General features: G+C 35.2%; 1 protein-coding gene across 1 annotated transcript in view; it reads right to left on the bottom strand.

The window, feature by feature from the left end:
* cmet (CENP-meta) overlaps window positions 1-25,718 on the bottom strand; it is a 116,781-nt gene that overhangs the window by 13,359 nt on the left and 77,704 nt on the right. Inside the window, exons 17-19 of the mRNA XM_081736402.1 lie at window positions 20,039-24,865; window positions 11,289-14,272; window positions 1,175-1,341 (exon numbers count right to left, since the gene is read on the bottom strand). Of these exons, the coding sequence (XP_081592528.1) occupies window positions 1,175-1,341; window positions 11,289-14,272; window positions 20,039-24,865 (7,978 nt within the window). The remainder of the gene's footprint in view (window positions 1-1,174; window positions 1,342-11,288; window positions 14,273-20,038; window positions 24,866-25,718) is intronic.

Genomic DNA, 25,718 nt, shown 5'->3' with positions numbered 1-25,718 from the left:
CTCGTTGCTCAGCTTATTTAAGTGTTAGAAAGATTGTTATGCTATATTCAAAATTAACCCTTTTTATTTTATTTCAGAAAGCAAATACCAAAATACTTGCCCCCATTTGTAGTATTTAGTTATTTAGAATACAAAGGGATTAGTTAGAATACACTACTGATGATAATGAGTAGGATCTTGAAAGCTAATCATGCTCATCAAAAGGTTAAGTCTAACATTACGATAGTGTACAAGATGATGACGGCATACAGAACCATGACAAGACATCAGAAAAAGGGAATAGCGGATGGAAACTAAACCTAGAATAAAGTAATCGCAAACCACTGAATAGAACACACACACGAGAACCGTATAGTTATTGTGGCACAACTGACTGCAGAACTCAGTTTATGTGGTATGACCTGTTTCTACAATCGCAGTCTGACGACAGCTGCGTGATCAACATTCATGATCAGGTTGTGATTTCGAAACCTGATCTATCACAAACGCGGTAGCGCAATAATGATGAGCCAAGAATATAATACATGGATTACCTACGATAGGAAGAGGATAATATGGTCTGACCAGTAAACTTTGTCATTGTTTCCAATAACATACCTGGTTTATATATGGTAAACGTCCATATATGCGTATGCTTTGGAGTGTCTACTTCCTACAGTTAAAGCATATCGACGTTTTTGTTCTGGTATGGACAGCAATTATATAGTAAATTGCTGGTCCTATTCTCTTAAATTATTATAATTCTTTATATTATTACTTTTGAAATACGAATACTGTCAATGACTAAGATAAATTTTAGACTATGTTTCCTAATAACGATGCAATCTTCCAAGATGACAATGAACCAACACATAACCAGACCTTTTCAGATGTGGAACATCAGAATGAATTTCAACACTTTTCCTGGCCCGCTCAATCCCCACCGAAACACCATTGAAAATCTATGATCTGTTTTAGAGGAGAGTTCGGCGCTGAATTTTTGCTCCATCATTGCTGATGCAACTGAGTGCTATACTATATGAAGAATGGTCTACTATTTCTCTAACAGTTTCACCAGTTCGGGACAAATACAAGGTGCAGTAAAGGATAAATGTGGTCCAACGTCATATTAATCAAGCGAGTTGCACTTTGATAAGGTGTCAACTATTTTGATATCTATCTGAACTGAACTTACCTTTTTATGTAGAAAATCCTTTTCCTCTTCTAACTGTTTTGCTTTCTGCTGGAATGGTAAATCTTCACGAATTATCTTGGCTTCGAGTTCTCCTATTCGAAACCGCAATTTTGTTTGTTCTCCTTTCATCTTGTCAATGGCATGGCAAATATCATTGACCATATTGCCTAATGAAAGAAAAATTAGAAAAAACCTCAACAATATTCAAATTCTGCTCATACAGCTAAGAGATGCCTGTAATATGAATGACTAGTTGTACGTTTTCCTTTATTAATATGTGTTTCCCTATGTTTCTTTTAGTTCAAATTATAACTTGTCGAGATTGTGCAGTATTTGGAAAACTATTCTCAATCATGAACTTCATTGTAACTATAGTCAAATTTCCACTACAGAAGAAAAAAACGTACTTCTGGTGATACTCCGTCTTGAATAGTAGGAGTCAACTTGTAAAAGAATGAAACAATACTCAAATGATTTTTAGAAAAGTTTAAAGTACTTTTTAACACACACGTACTATTATCAATGAAATTCGTATACATCACGTTCCCGTTAAGTTATTCTTCAAAGTGTCCACACAATTTGGCCAAAAAAATTCCGACTTTCCATGACCAAAGTTCCAGATTTCCCTGACCATTGAATAATTTAAAATTAAGAAAAAAAGAAACCCCAGTCTCCAGTTTCTCCATAGCTAGCCTTTTGCTCTCTCCACTTCTGTGTCTTTCTTTTTACAATTTTCTTTAATCCAAAAGAATTTAAATTTACAAACATATGCATTAGGCCGATATTACACTTACTATTTCATAAATTCAATAACTGAACAATGGACATAAATAGATTTTTCCCTGACTTTTCCTGACCAATCCGCCAATTCCCTGATACATTTTTACTTCCCTGACTTTCCAAAATGTGGACACCCTGTTGACAGCAGCGAAGCAGATATGTTATCAGCTTATTACAGTAGATTGAGTTGTGTATGTGTCCAAATTTGAATTCAAAATTACCTTAGAAACAGCCACTACCTGTTGACGTCAATGTGTCCCCCATGTGTCTTGACAATAGCCCTGACCGTAACTTCCATTGTAGAGAAGGCTTCTACGAAGCACAGGAAGGGTAATCTTTTACCATTCCTTTTTAGAAGCTTTTCACAGGGCCCGGAAAGAGATGACACATCATGAGGGAAGTGTTCTCTTCAGGAGTCCAAGCCTGCAGAAATCCTAATCTCTGACGACTTCACCGGTATGTCTTTAAATAGAACAGCCTTGATACCGGCGGCTGTCTCCATTCGTTGCAGAAATCTGTACACAAAATTGAATGACTATAATGATGTCTCGTCTTACTGCAAACGGACTTGATTTATGACATTTCCAAACAGACGAAACACGTCTTCTGTATAACTTGTCAGTATATTGTTGATAATATGAGGGTTGATTTTAGCTTTTTAGGCACCTACTGAATAGGGAATCTTCTATTATAGCAGAATCCCGCGACGACCTAAATCCTTTCGAGAGTGTTATCTTGTAATGACGGATGAATTCTGGCCGGGATTTGGAAGGCCAAAGTGTAAGCTATGGTGTGAATTTTACCACAATCGGATATATTAATCCAAGCTTCATTCAGTAACTGCTATATGGATAAACTTCCACTTATCACTGGATACATAGATAGCGCTCGTAGAGACGTATGGAGATGGTCTTTCTCTTCTAACAATAAAGCCTCGCTTAGACAATATTGCTGGCACTTAAATTTAATTTCCCGCACAGGACACGGTTCACAGTTCTCTGTAACACGTGTAGCCATTACACGTGTACGGGGTTTTCCTGAAACATGTGAGGTCACTACCCTGCGCGATCGCATTCGACACCTCTTGGTGGGTGAATTAAAAGCTGGAACATATTGACTTTTATCTCGCTTATGGTCCTGATATTGGTCGATTCTAAGGTACTTCTATTTTGTTCACTTTGGCAGGCACACACTTACAATAGCGAAACAATGCTGTAAGCTCATAGCTTCAAACGACCCGATGTAATCAATACTGTGCGCAAGGAAAGGGGTTGAAAGACATATACACGCGACTCACTTTCTGTAAGTAGATGTTAATTTTGGTGTTAAAAAAAAAAAAAACGTTTGGTTTTCGAGAAAATAAGCTTTATAATCTATACTATTATATAGGAGTAGAAGTTGGTGAATCATTATCGTGCAGGCTATCGGTACTAACGTGACAAAAACAAAGGATAAAACGAAATATCCATCCTAGGGGGGGGGGGGTCAAGGAAGTTCAAACTTTTCCCCAAGAATAGTGTATCTCACAAATCCTGACGTCACATAAATGATACTTTGCACATGAGCTCTTCACTAGAATTATGAAAACACGTGTTTGAGTTTTCGAAAAATTTCGCTCTTAAGGGGGAATTCATAGAATACTTAAATTTTCCTTTGTTTAATCAAAAAGTACCGAGCGTGAGGATTCGCTTAAGTTGAAGATCTAGAATTCGCTACATAGACTAGAAAAGGGGTAACATAAAGGAAAGACTTATTTCAGCGTTTCCGATAATTCGCTCCAAAGGGGAAGAAGAAAAATTTCGATAACATTGAAATTTTCCTTTATTTATTCACAAAGTGCCGAACGTACGAATTCGCTTGAGTTGAAGATGTGAAATTTGGTTTATAAACTCTTGAATAACAGTAAGGGATTACATGTTCCAGTGTTTTCGAAAATGCTACTCCTAAGGGAGAAATAAAAGCCAATTTTTGTAAAATGAAATGTCTATTTATTCACAAAGTGTCATTATGTAAAGATTCGCTTAAGAGGTGTAAAATTCTTTATACAAACTCTTTAGATGCAAATAATGGAATACACGTTTCAGTATTTTAGAAAATTTCACTCTTTAGGAGGAAAATTAGTCTTTATTATATTATCTAAATTTCCATTTCTTTATTGAAAAAGTGTCCATGGTGAGGATTTGCTTAAGTTGTAGATGTGAAAATCGGAAATAATTAACTACTTATTTTAGCATCTATGAAAATTCCGGTTGTAAAGGGAATAAGGAGAGATTTCTATATTAAGACAAGTCTTTGGCTAGCTGGGGACTCCGACCCCAGACCTCCTCGTTTGCTCGGCCTACGGCCTCGCATCTCTTATGAATCAGCCTTTGCATTAACAGTGAATTTCGTACATTTGCTCGATTTTGCTCAGCTGAGGGCTTCGCCCCCACTCCCCTACTTTTGCTCTGCCTACGACCTCGCACTTCTTAAACCCACAATTCTACCGAATTTTAAGTTTCTTTTCGTATTTCAACTATCTAAAAGATAAGATTCTCTATCCCCCACCCAAAACAACAAAAATCGCCCATTTAAATAACATGAGAATTTCTTCGTCCACCTTTAGATCCCCTAAAAATTAAAAATATTCACATTTGGCAATTTTTCTGTCGGTTTGTTCTGGAAGGCTACAATCATGCAAAATTTCATCATTCTAATCTTGTCGGAAGTGACTAAACATTTTGAGTGTAGAAAATGTCCCATATAAATAATATGGGGAAGAATTTTCAGTTTTCCATAAAACCACCCTTAAGTTGGAAATTTTTATTTTTAGTGATTTACTTAGGTGACGCTAACGAAAACGTACAAGCATGCCGAATTTCAAATTTGTATTCCAAGTACCTAAAATATGAAATTATAGGTCCAAAAAACGGCCCATTTAAATAAAATGGGGAATGTCTTCATCTCCCCTTTAGACCACCTAAAAATTAAAAATATTAACTTTTGGCAATTTTCCTGTCTAGTCCCAGAAAGCTACAATCATGCCAAATTTCAACTTTCCACGGCAACCGAAGTACTCCTTTAATTTATATCAGTTCATGTAGTTTTATTCAGTTAGGATTTGGATAGGTTTTCCCATTATTTACTGAAAAAATGCTTAATGGAAAGATTTACTTAAGTTGGAGATGTGAAATTCGTTATAGAAAATCTTAATTTAAAAAAGGAAAACCCAAAAATTCCACTCCTGGAAAAAGACGGGGACAATATATACTATTATATTAAAGAGTGAAATTGATTCACTGAAAGTTCAGATCACACTAATGCATCTACAAATGTGGAAGTTGGACAGAAAATTCATTTTGTTACGAGAACAATGGGCAAAAAAGATTTTTTTTTTTAAATGTCGATGCTAAGGGAAGTAAAGGAGATTCAAACGTTTTGTCCACAATAGAGTAACATATAATTTCCAGTTAAAGAGATAAGAAGGTGATGAAATGAGTTAAGATTGGGTGAGTTCGAGGGTTTTTGTAGAAATTAAAATTCACAACTGGAAATATGATTAGGAAATAACCTGCGACAGCTAGAAGCCGTCATAGTGTTCTCCATATGCATTACTGGAACTATTTATGATCATGCGAAGGTCCCTCAAATCATAATGAGGCCTTAACATTGCTACACGTGTGGAATGTCAGCTGTGGAGAACCATATCTAACACTATACGGTGAACTGTGTACTCAGACGCACTCGTGCCTTGTCCATTGTTAGAGTGTTAAAGTCTGCTGCTAAATGTGCCACAGCTTGTAGTCTCTCGTTGTAGAAACATTGACAGTCAACGACGTCCGACATTTTTAATGAGGTACGGCTGCTCCACATCTTCTGGTTTGGTGCTGTTTTCACAGTTCTTTTCCACCTTTGGAACACACTAACCACAGCAGCTTGCGAACATCCGACAAGTCGTGCTGTTTCCGAGATACTCATTCCCAGCATCAGCCCACAATCTGGTCCCAATCAAAATCGATATTGCCAGCCTTCTACATTGTACGCAAAAATACCACACGACTGATCGAGAAAGATCCCTGTCACCGTCTGGTGAGAGGTTCTGCTGTGCCCCATTCCTCTTACGTCAACCGAATGACTTAGTTCAAAAAGTATCGGTTGGTCATAATATTTTGGCTGGTAAATATATACATATATATGGATCATTTGCCTTAATACGCTCTTGTAACTTTTAAAAACTGGACAGAAAATGCTGAATTTTAGTAACATGCATATATCTACAGAGGAACACTGTTTAACACACACTGTAATATTATAACCAGAGTAACCAACCCAACATTAAGTTGTATTCTTTCAAATGGCATTACGTCAGGTTATTACATATTTCAGATCTACATATTAAAAGAAACTTAAAATAGAACACTTTTCATGCAGTGTTGCAAACTAAGGATGCTACAGTATCAAAAACAAGAACAACCAGACTTTAGAGGCTTCTACAACAGTAATAACAGAAGTGAGACAAACGGGGTAATGCATATCCAAAGTACCTTAGTGTCGAATACTACGGTTATCAAATGATGTATTTCGAACAACCAAAACAAAGTTACAAGGAATTTAAAATTTTATTTTCTTCAAAGGACTTTATTTCGAAAAAGTGCTTAGAAAAGTATCACAACCAATTACAGAGGTTGTTCAGCTTACGTTTGGCCGATTTCGTTCCTTCTTCCTCCCGGCCAGAATGGACTCACCCGACCTGGCTCGTGGCGTCCTGCAGTGTTGTGCAGTGGCTTCCTGGGAACGGAGTTGTTTTTCCGCGCGGACGACAATAACGCACAAAACAGGACCATTGTTGTGAGTGTTGTGTTAAACTTGTTTCCAGTGGGTTTCCGCTCTGAGACCAAAATGCCGCCCAAACTAAGCCGGTTTTGGGAAGGCTATGTTGCGGCTCTTTATGACGCCCACTTTAGTGTTTCTATCATTAGAAAATAGTGCAAGAAGAATTGTTGCAACATCAGTTTAAATGGAATAAAAAATGTTATTAAAAAGTAAAAGGGCAACGAAGCTCCACCATTTGGATCACCAACGAAGTTGCCTAGGAAGCGGGAATGCAGCAAGGCCGCCACCATCATGCAGAGGAAACTTCACAAAATGGCAATGCAAGAAAATCCACCAACACAAAGGTGTTTTTGACGTGTCTTTGGGGACTGTGAACCGGACCTTACACCATCAACTCAAGCTGGAAAAAGTCATGAACGCTCGCGGCTATCTTCTCACGGGTGCCCACCAAAAGGAACGAAAGTGTAACGCCCGGAAGCTGTACGAACGGCATCTGGCAAAACAAAGGTGGATGTACGTCGTAACGCTCGATAAAGCATGGATTTACCTTTCCGACTGCGAGCAAACCGAGAGCTATTATGTACCGAGAGAAAGGCGCCAAGAACTTCAGAAGGTGGGTTCGTGTCTGTAAAGAATCCTTCCCAAAAGGGTTCATGGTCATTACTGGCTACTGTTACCGAGGTAAATTGAAGATTCGTAGGGTGGCGAAGAACTGCAAAATAAAATTGCAGTATTTTCAGGAGCAGATCATGCGGCCGATCTACGAGCATGAGATTCCAACAATGTGCGAAAATGACGCCAATCTGGTGCGCATTCACATGGACAAGGACGTCCTCATCACATACCCCACGATCGTCCCTCGCATTCTACAGGGAGATGGAGGAGGCAGGTGGTATACAGGTGATACCCTTCAATGAGGTACCTGTTAAATCTCCAGATGCAAGTTCTATGGACTATTGTGGATTTGGATTGCTGAAGCGGGCTTTGGGAAAACGGCGTGTGACAATTGTGGAAGGATTTTGGAAAGCTGTACAAAGGTAATGGGACAAGATCCCCCTCCTAGTTCTTCAGAGAAACCTATTACAGTGGAAATTACGCTGTCTGGGTATTGTTAGGAACCAAGGGAAACACCTCGAGCACTTACGGACCTGGCGTCATGGATTCTTCTAAATTTTTAGGTAAGTCGAAATTGGCTAAATGTAGACTGAACAACCTCTGTATGTAAAGGATTTTGAATACGAATACACACAAAGATAATAGTGAACTTAATAGAAATGTGATACCTCAAACTGTTCCAGAAATATGAAAAAAATGGTAAAAATTGTTATGTTGGTTTAAATTGCGTATTTATGCTAACTTCTTAAAACGGTTGATTCTTTCCCTTGTTTCTACAACATTCCAACTATAGTTTTTGGCACGCGTAATTACAAATTCTCGGAATTACATGATTTTAAGCAGTGCTGCAAACTTTAGCATTGTTTACCATATCTTCTGAATAGCTTGAGATATCAAATTGCTGCAAATGGCACTCTGATCTTTATATCTATTGAAAACTATCTATGCGATTGCATGAAGTACTGATCGAAGCAGTTTTCGAAACGTAGGTTTTTGAAAAGAGTAAAATTTTCCAACCCTTCTAACTTTGTACCTATTCATTCGAAATCCATCATATCATGAACCTAGTATCAGATACTGAAGTACTTTAGATGTGCGTTGACCTGCCCGTCTTACTTGCGTTACTACCGCGGTAGAGGTTACGAAATTTTGGATGTTTTGATAGTGTAGCGTCCTTAGTTTGCAACATTTAATAACAAATGTAATATAAGTTTCCGTTTGACACATAGATTTGAAATTTGTAGTAACCTGGTGTACTGTCAATTGAAACAATAGAATTTTAAGTTGGCTTGGCAGCACTGTTAATCTTGTTGTGTCAAACATGTCACAACAGTTTGTCATGCAGAATGTGTCAAACAATGTCCCCCTGCTGATATTTACATGATACAAAGTTTCAGTTTTTTCTGTATTAGGTTAAAAGTTAACAGGGCGTATCAAGATAAAAGATCCACCACGTACCTATATATATACTGTATAATGAAATGAAATCTTTACGTTTCACGTTCCACGGTTATGCCGGTTAGGCTAAAGGAGAGGGTGATGATGGGAAAAAATGAAAATGAAATCTTTGAGTTTTACGTCCCACGGTTATGCCGGGAAGGCTAAAGGAGACGGTGATGCTGAGTAATGAATGAAATGGTGGAATGAAGAAAGTGGGAGGAAACAGGAGAACCCCGAGAAAACCCACGCACACGGTGTTTGTCCACCACAAAGTTCGCTTGGCGGGGGCTGGGATCGAAGGTTCCAACATCTATGTTATCTATAGCAGTGTCTGAAATGCACCGTTCATGCCACGTTCTACCGTTCCGTCAGCGAAAATACTGGCGTTTTTAAATTAATGAAAACTTACCCTTTTTAAAAAAATCACGTATTATTAGAAATTTCGCGTAAAACTGCCAATTTCGCGTTTTATCGCGCAACGGAAACCAATGAAAATATACACAAAATAACATTAGTCAAGAAACTGAAAATTACTTAATTCTGATGCATTTAGTTTTATCGCGCATTGCGAAAAACTCGTGCCTCTAAGTATTATGAAATTAGTTATAATATGAAAATAACAAAAGTAAATTAGTTATAATATGAAAATAACAAAAGTAAGATAAATACCGTATTTATGCGAATCTAAGACGCCCTCAAATGTAAGACACACCCTTAATTTTTGAAGGAAAAATTGGAAAAAAAATCCTCGAATGTAAGACGCGCCATTGGCGAAAATGAAAAGAACCTACATTGCATTGATTTTAAAGAATAAAAAAAAAAAAAAGATTAATAAACATGGAAAAACAAATAATATTACGGGAAAATAAAGAGACATTGAATTTACTGCTGGAAGTTACGGTATATTCATGTGCATTTGCTGGTACTTTTTTTTCCTAATGTAATTACGGTACAACACTTGCTTGCGTCAGTTTTATAGCAGACTCACGTGTTTGTGCTCTTTAAACGGATGAAGACACCAGCCATGGTATGTAAGAGGGGGGAGGCACAATCTCCGCTGTCGTGAATTCACAAGAATGATTTACAGGGTGTCTACTGGAATATCAGAAAGTAAATTCATGACTTTTCATGACCTTTTTGTTCAAATTTTCATGACCATGGCGATAAAAAATTACCATTAGTAATAATAAACCCCTACCATCAGTGGTGCATCGGTTAAGATGAAGATCACATTATGTTCTTATTTGTCTAATGTACATAATGTCGATTAGCTGACAACTAATTTTAAAATGGAAGAGCAATTTAAAAGGCAGTAAACAAATTTTTAATTGCGGTTCAAGTATGGGTTTAAGACTTACCAGGTTCTATAGATTTAAAAAAATCTTGTGAACAGTCCCGTTACATTCAGCTAGGTTTTTTTTATCTGCATTTTATGTACTCTGAATTCTAAATTTATAATTTTCGTTTACAAGAAAAGACTGATTACGTAAATATACAATTCTTTTCCATCGTGTCATATTTGAAATTAACGTACATAAACATACTGATAAGACCTACTGAATTTGTTCATGATGGAACCTTCATCCTGGATGGGGTCTGATGCCTTCTTTCTTCTCTTTTTTCAAGGGTACTTTTACAAATATTTTTTTCTCACAGTCTGCATACTAGTATCACATCAAAACTTAAAAAAAGTGAACATAAAAATGGACATCTTGATTGAATATCACAAGTTCAACTTCTTTTTCAATGGGTTAATTTGAACATCAATTTCATCAAGTTCTGAAGTTACTGAGTCACTGAGAGCTTTACGTTTCAGTTCCAAACATACACAATTTACATTTCTTAGAAGTAAAGAAATAGCAGATCAGAAAGTTGGACAGTAAAAAGTTGTTACTATATTACAGAGACTAGAAGATGAAATGGGGAGCAGCTAGGAAGACAGGAAGCCAGCACTAACTGGTGGGGGAAATTCTCACAATTACTGACCTGATACAACTGTTTCAGTACATGCAGTATGAGATATAAAAGTATGAAGTATAAAAATATACTCTGAGATTTCAGATTTTCATGACCAGTTGGATAAATAAAGGACTTTTTCATGGCTTTCATGACCACTAAGCAAAATATATGACTTTTTCATGACTTTCATGACCAGTAGACACCCTGATTTATCTCTCATTTGCCACTAATTTTAAAGGGTTTTTATTTTGCGTAAAATGCACGATTTTCAGTTCTGCATTCTGTTCGTACACACAAAATACACATTCTTCACAGAATCATGACTAACGGGATTAGCAATTTTTGGCAAAACTCCATCTAATCTGGACAAAATTTGCATAATTGAAATCTAAGACGCACCTTGCTTTGGAGGCCAAAAAAAAAAAAAAAAGTCTTAGAATCGTGTAAATATTGTATATATAATGCAAAAATAAAAGTAATAATAAAGAAAGAAAGAAAAGAATAATACCTGAATTCTCACTTGGTTTTACAGCCTTATGTATCCTTGTCAGTACGTCTTCAGTAAACTCAGAGCAATCTTCGGTTTGAACACCCAAAGATACTCTGTTTCTGAACATTTCTTCTGTTCCACATGCTATAGCAGCAACGTGAACAGGTTTTTTAGAACTCTTCAACTGGAAGTATCTTAATTGTTCTTCTGTCTCCTGAAGCTTCTTTTCGCATTCCTTAATTTGAGCTTCATACTTCTGATATTTGTCGACTGCATAGTCCAGCTGACTCTCCTGTTGTTTGATATGTTTACAAGCGTCCTCGATTTCTTCCTCAGCTTCGGCAAGTTCTTTTCTTAGACGTTCAATTTCATCAAGTAACGATTGGGTATTGTCTCCTGCTTCCTCCGTTTGCGTTGATGTTTCGACAATTTTTGCAACGCTGTGACAACATTTGATGCTATAATCTATAGTTTGTGACTTGACACTACGATATCTTATAAGATCGTTAATAGAAACCATGGTTTGTACGTCAGCTTTTTCTATACGTTGTTCGTGTGCAGCTTGAACTTCTGATTCACTCGTGTATCGTACGTTTTCTTTTAATCCATAATTTCTACTGTTTTGTCTCGAGTTATCATCATGGGCTTCTTCGCTAAAATGTCCTCTAACGTTCATTCTATCTGATTTTCCAGACAAACGTAACTGTAATTTATCTATTCTCGTCTGTAATTTTATCTTTTCTTTTCTCAACTGAAATACAGTTTCTGAAAGATACTTATTTTCATAAAGGATTTTTTCGTAATCAACTGGTTCAATAAGATGTGCTTCCATAGTCTGATCACATACAGAAAGATCATTTTGCTTCTCTTTAGTATTTGTCAGCAGATTCAGACTTTGAATTCTCTCTTCGGCTCTTCGTAATTCTGACCTCAGGTTCTTAATTTCAATGCTTTTCTCAGTCAATTCATCTCGCATTGAAGCTAATTTCGTATCAACGGACTCCTTTTCCTTTTTTAGTGTTTCAAGCTCGGTCAAAGCTTCGTCTAATTCGACCTCTCTTGTTTCCTTAGCTTGTTTCAACTTTATCAAATCTTTTTCTAAGTCTTCTTTCTCGGTTTTCAATTTTAACAATTCTTCTTCTGTTGTCTGATTCAGCTTTAGCAAACGTTCTACCTCATTCTTCGTCGTATTGTCACATAATGCTTGCTCTATTTCAATTTTTCCTTTCTTGATTTCAAGTAATTCTTTTCGTACTTCCTGTAATTCAGATTCAAGAGATGTCTTTTCTTCAATTAAATTTGCCATTTCTTTCGACCATTTAAGTTCTGTTGTTTTCACCTGAAGATTAGTTTCTTCCATAAGCTTAGAATGTCCTTGCTGCATGTCAGCAATAAGATTAGTTTGTTCTTCAATTTTAACTTTCAATTGTCGTATCTCTTCTTTAAGATTTTCGTTTAACTTATTTTCAATTTTTAAGAATTCTTCATATTCTTCTTTCTCTTTTGTCAATCTCTGGCAGCTTTCCGTAACTGACTGAAGTTCAATTTTAAGTTTCTCAAGAGAATCTCGCTCCAAATTTAGTTCAATTTGAAGTTGCTCTTGAATTTGAGATTTCTCTTCAAGGTCATGATTCTGTCTTTCGATATCTGATTTTAACTGACATACTTCTGAGCTTTCGCCGGCACAATCCTTTTCTAAAGTTTGCAATTTCTTATATGTTACTTTAATTTCATCTTTCAGTTTCTCGTGTTCTTCTTGCAACTTCTTTTCCATTTCATGTTTAGCTTCCTTTAACGTCATTAACTCTTTCACCAATAAAATCTTTTCTTTCACAACATCTTCTAGTTTATTTTCAAGGGTAGATTTGACATCTGACAAGTTCTCCAATTCTTCAACTAATGACATTTTTGAATTTTCCGCAGCTTCCAAGTTCTTTTGTATTATCATATTCTTCTCATTCAACTGATTAAATTCCTCTTTCATTCTCGTAATTGTATTGCTCTGGGATTCTAAGTCCGTGAGCAATTTTTGTACGACGTTTTCGGCTTCTTTAACAAGGAAGTCGACACTGGCATCCAAACAATTACCATCATCAACTAAGATAGAAACCAAAGATTTGAGTTTACTCTTCGCCGATTCAAGTTGACTCTTCAGTATTGATATTTCATTCTTAAGAGCTGTAATTTCTTTGTTTTTTTCGTATCCTAACTCATCCAATAACTCTGTAGATACTACCTTCTCTTGCTTAAGTTGTTCAATTGTACGGATATTATCTTCCACATCATTTTGTAGTTTTCTTATTTGTTCATTTAATTGATTATTAGTTTCTATCATTGTATGTAAAGTTTCTTCCGTCTGCGATTTTTCATTTAGCATTCTTTTACACTCCTCTGTCATGCATTCGATCTCAGTCTTAAGTTTGTCCCGCTTTTCTTGTTCTGAACTCAAACACACTTTTAGTTCGTCCACTAATTTCGATTTTTTCTCCAATTCTAATTTCACTACTTGAAGGTCGGTTTCAATTTCACTTTTAGCGACAGTATTTGTAGCCAGTAATTCCTCAAGAATACGCTTTTCTTTCATAACAGTCTTTAAATCGTCAGATAATTTATCTTTTTCTAATGAAGTCATCTTAGGCACTGACATCTCTTGAACTTTTTCTATTTCAGACTCTAAATGCTGAATCCAAAGCTGATTGGCCCTCTCTTTTTCTTCCTTTTGCTTTAATTGATCTAACAAATCACTTACTTCTTGACTGCGCCGATCTTCAAGCACCTGTAGCATTTCTGTTTCTTTCTCCAATATGAATTTCAAAAGCGTATCTTTCAATTCTAAGAGAGTATAATCTTCAAAAACGGTAAAATCAATGTCAGGTCGTAAGTACGATATTTCACGCACCATGGCTTCTTTAAATGATCTTATTTCTTCTTCTTGGGATAAGCCAAAACTATCTTCTTTGCTGGCTTCAGACAATAATGTCACTTCAACCTCTTTGGGAAAGCTGAAATGGATATTTAAAAAAAGAAAAAAAATAATCAAAAACATGTCTTAGAAATAATAAATAATCTAATATATCGCGTCATATAACTAATATTTAGCAGTCTTTAATTTGTTAACGAAAATTAGATTACCATAATCAAATTTTAACTCATTATTCAAACTAATTTCCATAGATGCCAGATTCAGATAATCCATATTAGTTTTCTAAAGTCTAACAATTTTAGTTTTATACACTAGTGTCATCTACTTGTACAGGGCGTTCAATTATTTATTTATTAATTTATTTCAAAATGCTTTTAAGGTGAGCATTCAAATTCCCGGATTGAAAGAATGATTACGTCAAAATAAAAGCATAGCCAAAAAGTTTTTTATTGAAAATAACTTTTTATTGTTTGATACATTTCGATGCGATAGTCAACTTTTTTCTCCATATTCTTCAACCAATACAACGCGCGCACAGTAAAGTAAAATTACACTATTGTACTAATGCATCATGAAAACTGACTTTAATAATGTAATTTTCATTGTACCTGTAGTAGCTTAGAATCCTGTAAAACAGTCATTGAAGAACTACTTCAATGAGAAATCGAGATCCAATTACTTTTAGTAAATTTCGTAACTTTCATTTTTAGTTTATATTAATGTCAATTCCACGCCACTGCTACAGCATTAAAAATAATTACTACTGGAAATATTTTTTTCTTTCAGTCGATTAAAAAAAACTCAGAATAAGTAGATTTTGGATTTAAAGTACATTTTACTTTCAACCATAAAGATCTTAAAGAAATGACAATATTTATTTATTTATTAAAAAAAAAAAAAAAAAAAAAACGGAAAACTTGCTGGAACGGAGGGAACTCGAATCTTGACCTAATCAGACGGAAGCATTGTCATTTTTTTTTTCACCCAACTCAACTAGCCGCTAATACAGGTACTGACTGTGCCAGCCATATGGTATCCACATTCATTGTAAATTTGGCGTAAATGAGCGATATTTGTCGAGGTCCAATTGGGACGGTGTGGGGATACGAGCTATCTTCCTAGAATATGGGTTCCGCAGTGTCAAGATAAGTTCTGAAGATAGGATTAATGTCGTCGCGAATGAACGACACAGTACTCATAATTCCTTAAATGGAAACCACACGCGTGCAGGATGTATAACTAATTGCACTTAGGTATGAGTACTGTATGGTGAGGTACAAAAACACTGAACTTCCCTCTTAGCTGCACGTCTACGGAGACACACGCGACCTTCAATGTGTTTAAGACACAAACTATTCTCGTTGCTGAATACCACTGTCCTCCATTCGCCTTATTCCTGCTATTCCTCCGAACATCAGCAAAGGTCTTATCACCGATGACCAAGTGTCAGGATAATCGTACGACAAAACGCAGGAATGCAGACTGCCTCCGACGATTCAGTGTCTTAGTATTTGTGCGCTCAAATAGTGTGTTATGGTGACACTTGATTACACTTGTGGTGTCCATTCTATCAGAATGGCGTGAGAAAAAATACTTCTGTGCAGGTGCTCTCTGGTGCCCCGCGGGCACACTTGGAATACATTTATTGTGGGAACCCTCGTGTATACTACCGGTGGATAAGTGACATCACAATTTATGCAAGTAACAATGCTATGGAACGATCACCTGATTTTCCACACACCACTACAAGGCCATGCTCGATGTAACTTATTTGAACAACAGACGTTAGCTGGCGAATGTGAAACCAGACAGAATGTGATCCACATGACTACATTTATTGTGTTGTCCGATGGCATTCAAGCTATTAGCGACATGCCTTCTACAGACAAGACGATCCATCTTACTCTTTTCTGTGGCTGGGTACCATAAAAACTCATTTGGCGAGAGCTGGAATCGAACAAGGAACCCTATACATCACAGGTCAATGCTCTATTATTGAACCTTTTATTAATTCGTTGATTGGAGTTTAGGAAAACTTTCAGCAGCTAGACTATACAAGATATGGGCGTACAGTTTAACATGGGACCATGACCATACAAACTCCCACCTGGATTCAATGTTTCATGTGGACTATTGTTTCGTGCAAAATGAAAACTTAGGCATTTCGAAAGAGTAACGAAATATGACTGGAAGCGTTTGAGTTGATTTTGAGTTTAACGTCCCGTTCAGCAGCGAGGCTATATGAGACGTGGACCTACTGATTAACGTGGAATCCGAACCACATGAGCTCCCGCCGGGAATCGAACCCGGGTCTCCCGCGCCAAAGGTGGAAGCGTTTGAGACGAGGATATGAAGGATATGAAGAAAATTATTAATCCATCACTGAAGTAAAACAAAGAATCAATGACGTGGTGATGTCAAAAGTTTTGGCAAGACAAAATTTTGATTTTACGTTTGAATTTAATGTCCCGTTTAGCAGCGAGGCTATATGAGACGTGGACCTACTGATTAACATAGAATCCGAACCACATGAACTTCCGCCGAGAATCGAACCCGGGTCTTCCACGCCAAAGGCGCGTACGCTAACGCTTAGCCACGAAGGAGCTCCATAAAATTTTTAATAGTAAAATTTTCGAAATAATTTTTAGTGTATTACTAACATTTTCATAACAGAAGGGAAAATCATACGAGGTAAGTACACATCTCTGATTTTCAGTATAGTGTTGCTAATATGGACTAATATTGTCGAAATATTATTTGAGAAGGAACTATTCTATTTCGAGATCATATTTAACAAACTTACATGAGAACAATAAAAAAATAATAATAATATAAATATTGTAAACCATATTGATTATATAAAAATTGTAAACCATATTGATTGTTTAACATCCCTTCAATCTGGAAGTAAAATGATTTTCTATTATAATTCAATTTCTTCCTAAAACAATGTATCTTCCTCACACAAATTACGCATTATTAAGAACAATCTTACCTTGTACCTCGATTTTTTGTGATTTAACTCATGCGGTTTGTGTTGTACGTGCTTTTCAGATTAATGTATATTATCTTCAGTGGCAGCGATTGGATGTTAAAAATGGGGGTGGGGAACAAGACACGATCTGAATATTTGTATTATAGGGAGCTAGCTTGTTTACCAGCGGGGGCTGAGGTAGAGGGGGAAAATTTTCAACATTTTTTCTGTCTGACTCTTGCGACACTCCCTTACCCTCCTCCTATATGTCGGCGTTGCCGGGCTTTAAAAAAAATGTCACATGAATGTAATTCTGAAGAGTTATTTGATTATTATTGGGTGTTATTGTGGTCGCGGTTTTGTTGCTTATTATTCATTTGACAATGGCTTCACAGCGTAAGAGAGGGCAAACTATACACAGCGAAGCTAGAGAAGAAATAAGAAAGGTGTGTCCACTATACACGTTTCTATATTCTTTGAACATTATTTATGACTTAATTTTTTTAAAATTGTATTGACTATTTATCTTCATTGTTTTCAGTTACATTTTAGTGCCTATTTTGTAAATTTTAAGTGCCTATTTGCCCACCTATTTTCCAGGTTTTAATGCCTAAACATCTGGTCTCTAGTGATAATGATTAATCGAACTTAAACATAACACATACCGGTATATTCTTCATTGCACTTCTAAACTGTTAATAGGAAAAATTATGTATATAATTTATATATTTCAAGTGTTATATATAAGCTCTGTAATTAGATTGTAAATAAATGTATTATACGAAGACAATGCTATTTTTAGAGCCAACAAAATTTCTTCGAAAGAGCGGAATATTCTTAGATATAATTATTATTAATAAGAATTATTATTATTATTATTATTATTATTATTATTATTATTATTAAAAATTAACGCTCTAAACAAGCTTAGAAGCTTCTAAATGTAGGACCTACATTTTTCTTGCATAAAGCGGGATTTGAACCATTGTATTCAACTATCCCCAGCGGAATTGACCCTTTATATTGCAATCGAAGACTAAAATGCTTGACCGCTCCGCCACGCGGGTGGTTATAAAATACAGAAGGTGAGTAATATGCAAAATGTATTCAAATACGGTAACTGCTTATGTAAATTAAAAAATATATATATATTTCGCTGGGATTGCACAGTCTGCATAAACTCTTTAAATTAAGTGAGTATTAGGTGATTTTTTTTTTTACAGCGCACTTGCAACCCTGCCCAGGACCATCGAGTGACCGTTTCTTGATGACGGGAGTGGGGCACCTGTCAATCAACTCTGAATTCCTCAGCCTCGAATTAAAGCCAGCTCCCTGTAATACGTCAATGTTAGTTTTCCTGTTAGTATTAGTTGTACAACTAATAGGATACTATCCTTTTCAGTTAAAATACCGTATATCGTATTTCATATTTTATTAAGTAAATTGACAAGAGCAACGCAATTAGGCACTAGACCTTCGTACTCTTAAAGAACGAAAGTATACAAAAAGATTTGATTCCTTGCTCATGATTATTTTAAAATTCTGTCTGAAAAATTGAGATCAGATTATTGAATAACAAATTTGCAAAACAAATAAATAGAAAGAATAATATTAACCATAGTAATGAATAATGAGGCTTGTTTTGTAGAAGTTATATCGAAACTGGGAATTAATGAACTTATATTTTTAATTCCACACATGCCATTAAATGTATGTTGATACTCTTAGAAAATGAAAGACAGTATATACTACAAGCATATGCTATAACATTTAAAGAAATACGCAATTGCAATATTAATTGCTTTGAATTGCAATTAAAACACAATTCCTGTAGATTTCTTAACTCCACGAGAAGACAAATAACCAATACGTATTCAAGCAACGGCAAATATTATATGGAACCATTTTTTTCTATGAACCAGTAATACATAAAAAACTTTACATTTCTAAGTGATATATACATTAAGGGGCCACTTCAAAAAGTGGAGGGGGAAACTGCCCCCTCTTGCTCCCTTAATCGCCGCCCCTGATTATCTTCTATATAAAAGTGAATTTACAGTTCATTCCAATTTCAGCGCACAAGATGAACGAAGTTATTCAGTTGTTAGCATTTGATCTGTGCATCATACGTTTTCTAGGACGAGTATTTCGTTTAAGTAGTAGAAGATCAATAGTTATCTGGAATTCCGTGACTAATGTACTCACACGAAGGATAAAAAAACATGGACTAGTGATAAACATTATTAACTATACAACTCAAGTTTTCAAAAACTAACTGATTCATACTAGCTTTGCTATCTTAAATTACTTAAACTAAAAATACAAATCGCTAAGCACAGCAACGTTTATTTTAAAAATAATAAATGTGTGACAGTTTCGCCAACTAGCTGAACACATTGGCTTCATCAGACAAGTGTGTCTCATGAAGCTAATGTGTTGACTTAGTTGGCGAAACTGCCACACATTATTTTTAAAATAAACGTTGCTCTGCTCAGCGATTTCTATTTTAGTGTAAGTTTTCAAAATTTTTACTGGAGTCTTTGACGAGTGAGTTACCTAATTTTTTCTCAGAATTCCCAAGAAACGGGAGAACCTTAATAGTACATTCAGTTTAGAATTTTTTGACGTCACCGAAGAAAGTGTCGGAGAACACTGAAATTCTTTAACTCAAAGAAACTAGAGGTACAAGGTAAGAGTGTTTTCTTTTGAATTATGGATCTTATAGCACTTATAAGCAAATATACATCATTAGGATAAATTATAGTAAAAAGAAGAAAAAGTCTGAGTTAGAGAGTAAATATGGTAAAACTACAATAATACATGTAATTGGCTAAGTTTTAGAACATTTTACAATAAAGAGAAGCCACTTACCTAGTGTTGATATCTTCGGTTTCTAAACTTTCCCTAACACTAGAAATATTTTTTGAAGTCATTCTTCCCCGACGCTTTTGCTTCTCTAAATTCTCTTCTCTTTTACTCATGTCTATATCATACGTTCTCAGCTTCTCTTCATATCCAGAAATCTGCTCCTGTAATTCATCTACTTCCGTCTTGCAAATTTCAGTTGTTGAGACTGTTGATAACTTAACTTGCTCAAGTTCATCCTCACCAATTTTTTTCAAAGTTTCAAGTTCTTCAATATTCTCCTCCAAGGTCACTATTCTTTTCCTTAAATTATCAAGTTCATCGTTACGTATTTTTATTAAATTATTATATTCATCTAAGTCCTTATCCTTCTCTTCAATGCACAATTCGTAACTGCGAACTTTATCTGTAAGTATCTCAATTTCTTCCTCAAATTGTATAACACGTGTATTTCTTTCTTTGAGATCTAATTCTAATTTATGTAACTGAACGATAATGTCATCTTTTTCTTCTTCTAATGAAACAATATTTCGCCTTAAACTATTTATTTCGTCTTCCTTCTCTATACAAGTTATACACTTCACAGAATTTTCACGAAGTGTACCTTTTTCAACGATGTCAACTACTGCCACCTCTTGAGATTCAGCTGTCGATGACTCTACTCCTTCATTTTTCTCATGTTTCTTTAGTTTGTTTGACGTTGTTTCGTGCATTACAGATTCAGCTGAGCCGTGTTTTTCTTGCTGGTCATTTGAATGTGAGCGTAGATCTTGATTCAGTTTGAAAGTAGGTTGTTCTGTATCTTCCAATGATGAGGTACATTGTTGTAATGTATTCTGTTCGTCTCTGACTGCAAGTAAGGCATTTTGTAAGGTTACCAATTCTTCGGCTTGCGCACTTGTCAGCTCTTCAAATTTTGCAACATCGCTTCTCAGTTTTTCTAACTCAAGTTCTTTTTCTTTCATATATTCCCTGTAATGCATTATTTCACTTTCTGGTTCACTGACATGAAAGCTGGTTTCAACTGCTTCGTCTTGAGTGGTGATAAGAACAGAATTATTCTTCAAGTGGGAAATTTTCTGTTCTTCCTGTAAGGACTGTACATATGTTATCTCATTTTCTAAAGATGCAATATTTTCTTTCAATAAGGCATTCTCTCGAGTACATGAGTGCAAAGTATTAGTTAGTTCTTGTGATTCTATGTTGTTCTTTATAGTACTTTGGTATGTGCTTAATTCATCGCTAAATTGCTCATTTAAACGCTTCACAACTTCCTCATATTCTGACTTAAGTATACTAGTATTTTTCAATTCAAAAAATACTTTCTCGCTTTCTTCTAATGCAGCTTCAAGTTTTTCCTTCTCTTCTTCCAAAGACACGAGAACCTCTTTCAAACTTCTAATCTCTTCAGTCTGTGATTCTGAAATGGTTCGCATTTCCTCCAACTCTAAACTGCGATTCTTTATATCTTCTTTCAAAGCATTGATTGTTTCATTACAATTATTTAAGGCCTCTTCATATATTTTAATAGGAACTGACTCCGACTTCAGTCGTAATAATTCTTGTACGTTGTTTTCAAAAGAAGTTAAAAGTATGGATATTTTATCTGTTGTTGATATGTTCTCATCTTTGAACACTGAACTTTCTAGGGAGCATGTTTGTAAAAGATTGTTTGTGTTTACCAATTCTTTTTCGTGTTCTTCAAGTGATGTTAAGAGTGTTGATACCTTTTCTTTTAGCGAAATATTCTCATCTTTGACCACCGTATTTTTCAACGAGGTGTATAGCATGTGTTTTATGTCCTCCAATTCATCAATTTTCTCCTTGGCGAGTTGTTTACTGAGCTTTAATTCTTCCTCAAGTGTATTTATTTTCTCTCTCCAATTTGCTACAACTGACTCGTGTAAGGCAATAGGAACAGAACTGCTCTTGTCTTCTAGTAGATCTTTAAAAGAAGCTAAAAGAATTGTTACTTTCTCTTCCGAGGGTATATTTACATCTACGATTGACGTAATTTCGGCAGAAAATGTGCGAAAAGCATTATTTATTTTTTCCAATTTCATACTGTTTTCGCTCTCAAATTTTCTGCAAGCATTTACTTCTTCCTCAAGTTTCTCTTTTTCGTCTATCAACCTCTGCATGGTTTCTTCATATGTCTCTAGAGGGACATAATTCTTTTGCAACTGTAAGAAGTTACGTTCTTGGATTTCTAGAGAAGAGTGGAGGTTTATTATTTTATCTTCCAAAGAAAAGTTTTCTTTCTTCAGTAACTCATTCTGATCATTTAATGAGCGTAACGAATTCGTTAAAGTTTCCAATTCCAGTTCTTTTTCTTTCATAGACTCTTTACAAGTCTTTAGTTCGTCATTCAACTCACCGGCATGTTTGAAAAGACTTCCAACAATGTCATCGTGTTCAGAACGAGAAACTGAACTGTTTCGTAGCTCTAAAATGTGATTTTCTTTCTTTTCCAGGGCAGCTTCAAGATGTGCTTTTTCCTCCTCCACACGCATATTCAACCTCTCAATTTCTTGAACTTTAGAACTTATAGCATTATACATGTTCCTTACTTCTAACTGAGATTCCAATATAGCTCCTTTCTGTTTTTCTAGTTTATCTTTCAAGTCAGTGATAACATCGTTACAATTTCTTACGATATTTTCATGCAGGACAATAGGAACATAATTACTCTTTATTTCCATTAATTCTTTTTTATAATCTAATACGGATGCCAGAAGAAGAGATACTTTCTCTTCTAACGACTTGCTGTCGTCTGTGAATGCTGGGTTGTCTAGAGAGCATGTACTGAAAACATTGTGTATCTTATTTATCTTAATTTGGCTTTCATTTTCTCGTTGTTTCTGTAAGTTTAGTTCTTCCTTAAGCTTCTTTATTTCGTCTTTCCAATTATTCATAGTTTCCTCATGCTCCGAAACAGATATGAGCTGTCTTTCGAACTCTTCACACGAAACTTCTAGACTTGATATTCTATTTTCTAGAGACTCATTTTTATCTTTCAACTGTATGTTCTCAACACTACAAGAATTCAACGTAATACGTAACTTTTGAAGCTCTTCATTTTTTTCACTTAACTCTTTTTCGAGTTTATTTATCTTATCATCAGAACTTTTCAACTTTCTCTCGTGCATTTCAAGGAGTTCAATCTTCTCACGATTACAAGTATCTAAAACACAACTTAACCTCCCTAAATCTCCATTTTTCTCACTTAACTCTTTCTCGAGCTTATTAATCTTATCATTACAACACTTTAAATTTTCTTCATAAATTGCATTGAGTTCAACTTTCTCACGATTACAGATATCTAAAGCACTACCTAATTTCTCTACATCTTTGATTTTCCCAGTTAAGTCTTCTTCAAGTTTATTAATCTTATCATTACAACACTTCACATTTTCTTCGTAAATTCCACAGAGTTCAACCTTCTTATTTAATTCATCACCCAGGTTATTTATCTTCTCACTACAACTTTTCAAATGTTCTTCGTATGTGGAATGGAGTTCAACGTTCTCACGGCTGCAGATATCTAAAGCACTACCTAGTTTCTCTACATCTCCGATTTTTTCAATTAAGTCTTCTTCAAGTTTATTAATCTTATCATTACAACACTTCACGTTTTCTTCGTAAATTCCACAGAGTTCAACCTTCTTATCTAATTCATCAGCCATATTATTTATCTTTTCACTACAACTTTTCAAATGTTCTTCGTATTTAGCACAGAATTCTTCCTTTTCACGATTACAAGAATCCAAAGCTCTTCCCAGATTTTCTAAATCAACACTTTTATCACTTAATTCTTCTTTGAGCTTACTAATCTTTTCATTACAACTTTTTAAGTTGTCTTCGTAAACAGCTAAAAGTTCAATCTTATTTCTGGCCTTTGAAAGTTCTTCTTCCTGATTTTGTAGCAAACTTGAAAGATTCGATAAATCATCTTTTAGTGAAGTGTTTTCTTGTTGCAGTACATTGCACTCAGTAGTTGATGTGTTCACATCATTACGCAACTTTTCTATTTCCATTTCTTTTTCTTTCACATATTGTTTGTGACGATTTAATTCTTCTTTCAAGTCAACCAACTCATCAGTCACCTGATGTTTTGTAACTTCCAACAACGAATTTTTAGTTGTTTGCAGTTCTTCTTCGTACTTCACTAACATAGATGAGACCTCAACTACTTTTTGTTCCAGTTCTACTTCCTTCTGTTTTAAGACTTCATTCTCACGAACGGATGCATCTAAAGTACTGCGTAGTTTTTCTAATTCTTTATTATTTTCTGTTAGTGCATTTTTCAGTTGTTCGAATTCTTCATTTTTCCGACTAATATGTATTTCTCCTTTCTTAATTTCCTCTTCAAGCCGTGAAATTTTCTCGTCAGATTCTCTTTTCAACTGAGTTGCTTCTTCTAAAGATTTTGAAATGCAGTTCATTTTCTCTTCTGCCACTGCATTTTTTTGTACAAGTTCTTGGTTCTCCAAAGAACATTTTGTTAAGTCGCCACTTAATTTCTCTAATTCTAATTCTTTTTCTTTTAAATTTTGTTTGCAATTTTGCAATGCTTCATGAACTTCATTCATACTATAAATATCACATTGTAGGCTTTCATCATGTTTTTCCAGTTCCACTTGATTTTTCTCGTTTGTTACGAACTTTTGTTCCGAAGTTTTCAGTGATGCTGAGAGAAGTTCAATTTTCTCTTCCAGTAGAGAATTCTTCTGTTGCAATAGCTCATTATCACTGCGACATGTCAATAAATCAGTCTTTAGTTTCTCAAATTCCTTATTAGTTTCTTCCTTGCTATCTTTTCCACATTCAGACCTAAAATAAAACAAAATAAATTCAATGAAATGCATGGATGAAAAATCAATCTAAGAAGTATTTCATTCATTCAAAGTTTTTCACGTGCATAATTTATTATATTACACACTATCTACAAGTCAGTCAATCCCCATCCAGTATAGCTTATTTTATCCGCATATATATCTCTAACCTAAATTTCCTGTGCAACCAGACTTAAAACTATTTTAAAATTATAATAAAGTATTAACATTTCTCTCTCCTCTACGCAATCACTAAAGACACATATAAGAATACAGAACTGTAAAAATACCCCTGAGTTTTCGAAGAAAGAAAAAACAACCTTCAATAACACTTTCATAAATAATACCGTGATCAATGAATTAAATTTAATATTAACAACCGTAACGAAATACAAATTTAGAAGACTGCTTACGTGAACCAGTGATATAGCTTACAGTAGAGCTTTAAGTTTCATTACCTGGCTTCAAGAATTTCCAATCTTGCAAACTTATTTTTGGGATGTAGAATAATACAATGTTTCCTTAAAGTTGCGCAACCCAAAGTTTGATTGGGCATATCTTTTGAACTAAAGTTAAGAACGATAAAGACCTGAGGCTTGAGACAAATATTCTATGAAGATATTTTCGAGATCATGACCAATGTTGGAATTTGTAACGTTTTTGTGTAGTAACGAAAGTGTAAAATAAAAAATGTACAAAATGAAGAAAATCAATATCTAGTTGCAGAAAATCGATTTCCTGCGGGTGAATACCTGTGTACATCTGCAGTATGCATCAACATTTATTCATTGGAGTGAAAATGTGACGAAGTTGATACAGTGTTGCCATGTAAAAAAGGCTATTTAATGCAA

This window comes from Thermobia domestica, chromosome 13 (assembly GCF_964235325.1).
Source record: "Thermobia domestica chromosome 13, izTheDome1.hap1.1, whole genome shotgun sequence".
NCBI lineage: Eukaryota > Metazoa > Arthropoda > Insecta > Zygentoma > Lepismatidae > Thermobia > Thermobia domestica.
The sequence above is the reverse complement of the archived record's forward strand: the minus strand, read 5'-3'. Positions and strand labels throughout refer to the sequence as shown.